At 36.5% G+C, this 8505-nt stretch overlaps 1 protein-coding gene across 1 annotated transcript; it reads left to right on the plus strand.

The window, feature by feature from the left end:
• The first annotated feature begins 5208 nt into the window (after positions 1 to 5208).
• On the plus strand, positions 5209 to 8273 carry LOC146161045 (uncharacterized). The gene is made up of 6 exons (XM_083385459.1): positions 5209 to 5364; positions 5512 to 5635; positions 6472 to 7102; positions 7229 to 7345; positions 7464 to 7611; positions 7739 to 8273. Exons 1-6 carry the CDS (start codon positions 5220 to 5222, stop codon positions 8056 to 8058), a joined length of 1485 nt encoding a protein of 494 aa, XP_083241585.1. The 5' UTR covers positions 5209 to 5219; the 3' UTR covers positions 8059 to 8273.
• Positions 8274 to 8505: the final 232 nt, after the last annotated feature.

Consider the following 8505-nt stretch of genomic DNA (forward strand, 5'->3'; position numbering starts at 1 on the left):
TAAGGCCTTGTCCCGGTGTCCCGCCTGGTTAACCAATTTGTCCCGGATTTTTCAGTTTAAGATCAACAAAAAAAAAATTAAATAAAATTTAAAAACTCTTAAGTTTGCCAATTAGCAACTCTTTCTCAAAACTAAGTAATACTTTTTACTTTTCATTTTGGTTGGTAAGGCTGTCAAGAAAACTTTTTTTTTTAACATAACTTAATTAATTTTGCAGCGGGTGTCAAGAAATATTTTTCTGGGGGTGAGGTTGCTGGGGCTAGTTTCTTTTTTGTGTGTGGTGAGTAAAAAAAATTAAATGGATATTATCCGGCGGGTGCTGGCAGATATCTTTTTGAGGAAGGTGAGCGAGCGCCGTCGCAAACCGGATAAGCAAATTTTTATTTCAAGGATTGTTTGCACGTATGCCGCAGTTTGGTTCCCATTATTTGCTTGAATATTACGCAAGTCTAAACAATTGCTGTTACGACTTAAAGTTTAACGTTAGTAATTCTGGATCGTTAAGATCGTGGGTTTTCAGCATTACAAATCAAATTAAAGTCATATCATACTGATTGCCTTAATAGAAATAGGTTTTATGTTTCCAACTTAAGACATATGTTTAAAAACTTTTTGATGTTTGTTACCGCGCAAAATTTCGCATTTAATGCGGCGGTTTTAATAGTAACCAATTTTTAGTTTCAAACGAGATTTTACTTACGTTTGACGCAATATGGTACAGGGATTACGTATCTGCTTGAAGGTTTTATGTTTGCAAGTGGTTTAACTTAAACTTGCTTTTGGCTACATACTTTGTTGCTTCGTATAAAAAACTTTAATAGCAATTATACTGCGTGGAAATTAAATTAAATTACGTATGTTGCCTTAATTAAAATTAAATACTTTTAGGTTTAAGACTTCTTGAAGTATGTTACCGCGCAAAATTTAGGTAGAGTTCGCAAAATTTCGCTTTTAATACTGCGATTTTAATCGTCACCAATTTTCAGTTTCAAACGAGATTTTACTTACGTTGGAGGCAGTATGACACCAGGATTACGTATTTGCTTAAATACCACGTAATGCGAACCATGGCTACTATACAACGTAAGGTTTTACGTTAGTGAGATGTTTGACGTGCTTAACCGTTGGGTCGTTTCATTTCAAATAGGCACACATTATTTGCAATTTTGTTTCAACAAAATGTATAATGTTAGTTTGCGAAGACGAATAATTGTATGTTTCACAGTCACGCAGATAAATGCGTTAATTTATAACGCGCCATCCGATTAAATGCTGCTTCCACACAGGTAAAAATGTGACTCCATTTGTAGGGAAGCATTTAGTCAACCCATTTCAGGCACAATAAGCAAAAAAATATTTTCATAAATAATGCCATTTTTACTTATTTCTAAACTTTGCATTAGGCTACGTGACGCTACACGTTAGGTATAGATTGAAACAATATGAAAACACGACGATGTGTTTTTTGCATTTCGCGGTTATCGGAATGCGTGACAAAAAAGCAAAGAGGGCCGTACGCTTGTTTTTAGCTGATTTTGTCTAAAATTCGTTAACTAAATAAAAATAAAAAAACAGCCGCAATTTCCGAAATAAGTGAAAACCTACACTCAATGATTGATTTGCTCGACGCTTTTTACAGAAAAGGTAAAAAATTCCGTTATCTAATCAGGGGTTAGAAAATGCAAATAGCGTACCGTAACTACATTTCCTAAAAGCAAAAATATTGCATACAAGAACATGATTTGCGGAAAGCGCGAAAAGTTTTCGTATTTGGCCAATAATATATATGATCAAATGGCCTCGTGACAGGGGCGCCCACAGAAAATTTTTCAGGGGGGGGAAGGGGCATACAGGGGCGTAACCAGAAAATCAAAAAAGGGGGGGCGGGGCTGAATTTTCAACTTAGGGAATTCCCCTGGTTTTCGTCGGACGTTAATGAATAATGACGTCATAAAACAGGGATACCGAAAAGCCATCGCAGACTCGCCGAATCTGTCGATCTATGATACAAGCAGAGCAAGCCAGAAAAACAACTGGCCTGCAGTGAGGTTTGAACTCACGACCTCCGGTCAAGTCGGGGCCGTCGCTCTACCAACTGAGCTATGCAGGCTCAGAGAGGAGCGAGTCGAGAAACAACCATGCGCCAATACTTGCACATTTTGTTAGTACAAGCAACTTCACACTAGGGGGTCATCAGTCCCTATCAATCAATGAAAGACACACAAACATATGTGTTTAATAACATCTGTGATCATAGCTCAGTTGGTAGAGCGACGGTCCCGGCTTGACCGGAGGTCGTGAGTTCGAACCTCACTGCAGGCCAGTTGTTTTTCTGGCTTGCTCTGCTTGTATCATAGATCGACAGATTCGGCGAGTATGTGTGATTAATTGTGGTAGAATCATACATAATTCGACTATCAGCAGCGCAGTTTTCAAGTTCCATGAACGGAACTAGCGCTACATTACAAGCACGCCCTTCACCACGTGCAATACTAAGCGAAGATCGTTTTTACCAGGTGTTATTATACCAGGATTAGCGCAATATCTGCGACGAGCTATGTGCCAACTCAGCTAAATTACAAGCTGCGATAAGTTGTGTGCATTGCACACTTAGCACGTCACGTGCTAATAGAGTATGCTCAAAGAGCATAATTTTGCGTTAACTGTCATTACTTAAAAATGGAGACTAACGCGCACGACAGTCACCATTATACCTCCTTTTAAGAATCTGCTTTAGTTAAAAAAATGTCGATGTTACACCAACATCGGATATTAGCGCAGAGACCGAACAGCGAGGAACATACTGCGTATTTAGCGAGAAAAAGGGAAATAAGGTTGGACGGGGGCCGTGAATTAAAATGTGTGCGATGTTACATCGGCAATATTGCACCTGGCGTTGAAAACACGTCGGTGCTTATCGACGCCAACGCCTAATCACCGCTTGTTATCGTTGTTTCATTTAGCATTTCGTCTGTCACCAACTGAAGTATTGTAGTCTTAAACAAGCCTGATAACGAAAATATATTTTAATTGTTAAACGAAACATTCTCAACAACGTAGAAAAACAACGCATTTTGAAACATAGATTAAAACATCAGCGAACTATAGTTTTCCGCTAAACTGATCCTAAATGGCCGTCTTACCGTAACTTTAGTAATAAGCCATGTTTTTGAGGTTTTCTTGCACAGTTTCAACTAAATAATTTACTGCTTATACAGAGTTTTAAATGGGCTAGTTTGAAGTCACGCTTCATACCATCGGCGAAATTAAACTCCAAATATCACCAAATTTGTTGATAAGCATCGTTTAGTTTGCAGATAACGAAGTGCAACAGTTTGTGATTGTTACGTCACATAGGCTGTTCTGACACCGCAATTTTATAGCGTTTCGCGCGCAATTGAAATCACTGGACAATCGGACGTGAATAAGTCAACAATGTGTTGCAATTTTTCTAACGTCAAATAGACGACTTTAAACAGCCGTAAGCTCCCAATAATCGACTATTTTAGTGTTTAGAATACACGAAACGTAAATTTTTTCGGTCTTCGCCGGTACTCGCTGGGGGTTATTCACACCATACCCCAGACCCCCTAGGTGAGTTGGGTTACTGATCATGTGACACAGTGGCGTATCCAGGGGGGATAGGGTTTAAAAAAAAACTATTGTAGCCAAAATCTAACGGAAAACTCCTTTTTTGTCTTTTTTTTTGTCGACCGAAAAACGCAGTATATTTTTTTCTTTCGTTATTTGTTGAGGTTGGTTGATTAAATCAAGTGTGAATTCGACAATTAAAAAGTCAAACCGTCTTTCCTTTTTTCATGCTAAAAAAGTCAAAGTTGAGCGCAGCTAATGTTTCTCGCCGTTCGCTGTCTGCTCTATTATTCGATATTGGCCAATAACGGATTTTTTTTTAACTGAAGCAGATTCTCAAAAGGTTGTATAATGATGACTATCGTGCGCGTTTTAAAGTCGCCATTTTTATGTAATGAGAGTGAACGCAAAATTATTCTCTATAAGCATATTCTAAGACCACGTGTTTAGTGTTGAATGGACACAACATATTTTACCTCAACCGCAGCTTGTATTTTAGCTGACTTGACACACAGATAGCGCAGATGCTGCGTTAATCGCCGCATAATAACACCCGGAAAAAACGATCTTCGTTTAATTTGCAGATGCGCTGCTGATAGTCGAATTATGATTCTTCCAACATCTATTTTTTAATGACGTCATTATTCATTAACGTCAGACGGAAAAGAGGGGAATTCCCTAAGTTGAAAATTCGGGACACCCCCCCTTTGAAACGGTCACGCTACGCGCCAAGTGTTATTAATGTTATCTCATACTATTTGTAATCTTTTGTAAATTTTCAGCGAATGTTTTCAATTTATCTACTCCGGGAGTTTACCTAAAGGTCCAAATTAGTGCATTGCCACGACCTCAAGGTCTAAAAGTCTAGATAGACGCTGGGGTCTAGATAGACTTTTCTGGACTGGTCTAGAATCCACCACAATGCACATTATTTGGATTAGGATGTGGGGTTAGCGTTTGGGTTAGGATGGGTCAAGTGTTATTATAAAATAATGAATATAACAATACTTGACCAACCCTCACCCAAACACTAACCGACACCCTAACCCAAATATTGTGCGTTGTTTTAATAATGTGGTAGGATTCTAGACCAGTGCCGACTTTTCTGCCATTAGATGCCCTAATTGTCGCAAACCTTTTTGCTTAGAAATGCACTAATTTTTAACGGATCGTGTGTAAATGTCGAGGGAAAATAAGTTGCACACTAAACACGTGGTCTTAGCTTGTAATATATACAGTTATAGAGAATAATTTTGCTGTAACAATCATTACATAAAAATGGCCATTTGTCCAACACACTTGCTCATGCTTATCAGTATATCCTGAACGAATAACGAAAGGAAAAGAGAAAACATATCCTGCGTTTACGGCACCCTTGCGCAAACAAGATACGAAAAACGTGGATTTGCCTTTAATTTTGTTTCGTATCAGCTTAAAAGTAGAACGCGTGACCTAATTACGTTAAAACATTGCGGCGTCAGACAGTGAGTTTAACCTTAAAAAAAACGTACAAAAATCTAATATCACTTACAAAAAGGCGGGGAGTCCGAACCCCCACCCCCCACTACACACGCCACTAATTTTAATATTTACTGTTTTCATATTGTTTAAAGGGTATTGTATTTTAAATGGATGATGGTAATCCATTCGAAGTCGTTGTTATTGGTGCTGGGCCACATGCTTTGTCATTGTTAAGTCGACTCTTTAATACAGTACCAGACAAGTACGAGGAAAGGCCAAGCAATGAAGCTCTTTTTTCATTCAAAAGCCCTGGTGGGTGAAACATCATTATATTATATTTGTCATTCACAAAGTTAAACTAGCTGTTAGAACCATCCAGATGTTACATGATATGTTCTGCTGGTGCTCACATCAAGTGTTTTATTGAATTACATGTGTTGTCTTTTTATATATTTTCAGGAAAGTTGCATGCGAAAATCAAGGATAACCCCCGAATTCAAAGAACACATCGCCAAATTTATTCTTATCTTAATTCTAAATCAAACCATAGTATCACTTTAAACAAGATCTGTGTTATTGATAGGTAAGAGTAATTATAATCGAAATAAATGAAAATAGTCCTGTATTACAGTATTAGGCTTAACAAAATTGCTGTCTATGAGGACTGTACTTGCAATTGTTAGGAGATTTTGTTTGGCCACACTGTGTTGAAAAAAGTGGTAGTACTTCATGAAATTACCACTGTGTACTTGGTTGTTCTGAGCATAAACATGAAATCCAGATTGAAAACTTTGGATATTGCATCTAGCATGGTTTTCATGCAGCTGTAATGAAGCTAATGGTCGAATTTGTGCGGTCATAATGCATTTCTTTACAAAAAACTTTCAGTACATGCTAATGAATGAATTTCTACAGAAAACAATAAATGCGACTGAAGTTTTGCAAGTTTGATTAGTTTTAGTGCTGACTGCTTTTCACAGCAATTTTTCACTATGTGTGGCAGACCAAACTTTTCAATCTGGCATCAAAGAATGTATTTAAATTACTAAAATAACTTGAGAAATTTAGAAGTCTAATATTTACTATTAAGGTTACATGCCTTTTCCTTTTATTGGGGTAATAGGTTTTTCAATGATCAATTTCAAAAGTGTTTTTTAAAGACATGGTGTCTTTTCATGTCAAATATTTACTAACTCAAAATAGTTTAATTATACATGCCTAATAAAGTTTTGAAAAAGGACCAATATTAATTTGCTGGCCTGCGTAATGGTTGATGTGATGAGCACATCAACAGTTATAAAATGATAAAGATATGTTTTTTATTTAAAATTTTTTAAATAAGGAAGTATATTTTAAACGTGAATAATAGTCATGTTAACATTACATAAGTGTGTATGCTTCTAAAGTATCTTTTTTTAGACATGGCTGTTGGTTAAAACAATGGGCGAAACAATTTGATATTTTGGAAATTTCTTCACTGCGGTCAACACTCTCTGTTCACCCTGAAGCTTTTGATCTTAACAGCCTGAATGCATTTGCAACCATGAAAAAACGGGAAAATGAACTCATTGATATTTCAAGAGAAATTCGAGGTTCCAAATTTAATGGACCATTTGTAATCCCATCTGCATCCCTCTTTTTTGATTTCTGTGAACATATTATCAATAAGTATGGTCTGGCTAATAAAGTCCAAAAGGCCAATGTTCAAGACATTGAAAAGTGTTCCAATATTGATGAATCAAATCTTTACAAACTAACACTCAGTACTGACAAATCTGTATATTGCAAAAATGTTGTATTTTGCACAGGAAACACATCAGTAAAGCGCATACCACAATGGGCTGAAGAATTGTATAATGAAAATTATATAAATGTTTTTCACTCCAGTGATATTATTGAGTACAGTGCAGCCACGGGCATTGGAGACACATTACATAGTCCTTGTCTTTCTGATTACCTGCCTTGTGAAAAAGGCAAGACAACTGTTATTATTGGGGGTGGGTTAACATCTGGACACTTAGCGATAAGAGCTGCTCAAGACTACCGAACGGTAAGATTCATTAAAAAGTTTGAAAATTATTGTAACAAGTATAAATACATTAACTTACCACTTGTTTTTTGTGATGTGGAAAAGTAAAATTTTGCTGTATGCTAATGTTTTACACTTTACCTTAAGGTTCATCTGATTTGTCGCTCAATGATTAAAGTCCGTCAATTTGACCTGGATCTTGAATGGATTGGCAGAAGTAGATTTAAAAAGTTGGCAGAGTTTTTTTCAATGGATTGTCATGAGGTGATCTAATATTTTGTTTTTTATTTCCTTTAGTAAGATTTGTAGTAAGTAAAGTTCCATTTACAGACTTCAAACTAATGATGTTTTGTGGTATTTGATACCAATTAAACATGATTAGGATCGTCACAGAGTTTTACGTGCTGCTAGAAATGGTGGCAGCATCACTCCATTGGTTTACAAAAAACTACTTGAACTTAAATCCGCCGGCATACTACAAATACATGAATCTGCAGAAGTGTGGTCACAAAAAATTAAAAAGGATTCTGGTATGATCTATTCTACAGTTACACGTTTACATGGGCATAATTATGTTGATGACATATACTTGATAGCACTAAAATACTACTAACTGCATTTCATTTTGATTGGTCTAAAACTACAGTGTTTTTTCAGACGGTAATGTCTTAGGACACGTCTTAGAGTTGAGCGATGGTTTAACGATATCAACAGATCAAATTATTCTGGCAACTGGAAGTTTGATAGATATGGAAAGTGAACCTCTTCTGCAAAGAGTTGGTAATCTGACCTCTGTACCAATAGTAAATGGACTTCCTGCTTTGACTGAAGACTTGGAGTGTGGTGGAAACAGTGGAATTTTTATCATGGGTGCTTATGCTGCACTTCAGTTAGGACCTGATGCCCTCAATGTAGCTGGTGCTAGAGGCGGGGCAAGTAGAATAGCTCACAAATTAAAGAAGCTTATATTGAGATGATAGCATTCCTGCAGTTTTTTTCCCAAAACGGTCGATCCGTCTCAATCGTATACGTTTTTATACGTTAAACAATATTTCGTTTTGTAATCCATAATACGAATGGTTTTATCACGCTGCACTTTAGTATATTGTCAATATACTGAATTCATATGCTTGCTACTGCAGGTTGTTTTTCATGTTTTAGCCAGCCAAGGCATACGTATTTACCTTAATCTTTGTATATGGCCGTATTTGTCCTAATTCTAAATAGAGAAATCAGGTGGCACTGTATAAAGACAAATTGTATTTGATTCTCGACAAGCTTTCGTATAAGAAGATCAGGAGCATAATACCGTCATTAAAATTGTTTTTTACAACCTGAACTTGTCGAACAATTTTTAATCAATTAAATTTCCAAAATCTATAAACACACTTTTTTATATAGGTCATTAGTTTTGATAGCTTAAA

Source organism: Ascidiella aspersa, chromosome 3 (assembly GCF_963924565.1).
Source record: "Ascidiella aspersa chromosome 3, kaAscAspe10.2, whole genome shotgun sequence".
Lineage (NCBI taxonomy): Eukaryota > Metazoa > Chordata > Ascidiacea > Phlebobranchia > Ascidiidae > Ascidiella > Ascidiella aspersa.

Bases quoted from the DNA above. Each gene is read 5' to 3' on its own strand.
- LOC146161045 (XM_083385459.1), top strand. From the start codon at position 5,220: ATGGATGATGGTAATCCATTCGAAGTCGTTGTTATTGGTGCTGGGCCA. The intron at 5,636-6,471 runs GTAAGAGTAATT...ATCTTTTTTTAG, and splicing joins AAGATCTGTGTTATTGATAG to ACATGGCTGTTGGTTAAAAC. The intron at 7,103-7,228 runs GTAAGATTCATT...CTTTACCTTAAG, and splicing joins CTGCTCAAGACTACCGAACG to GTTCATCTGATTTGTCGCTC.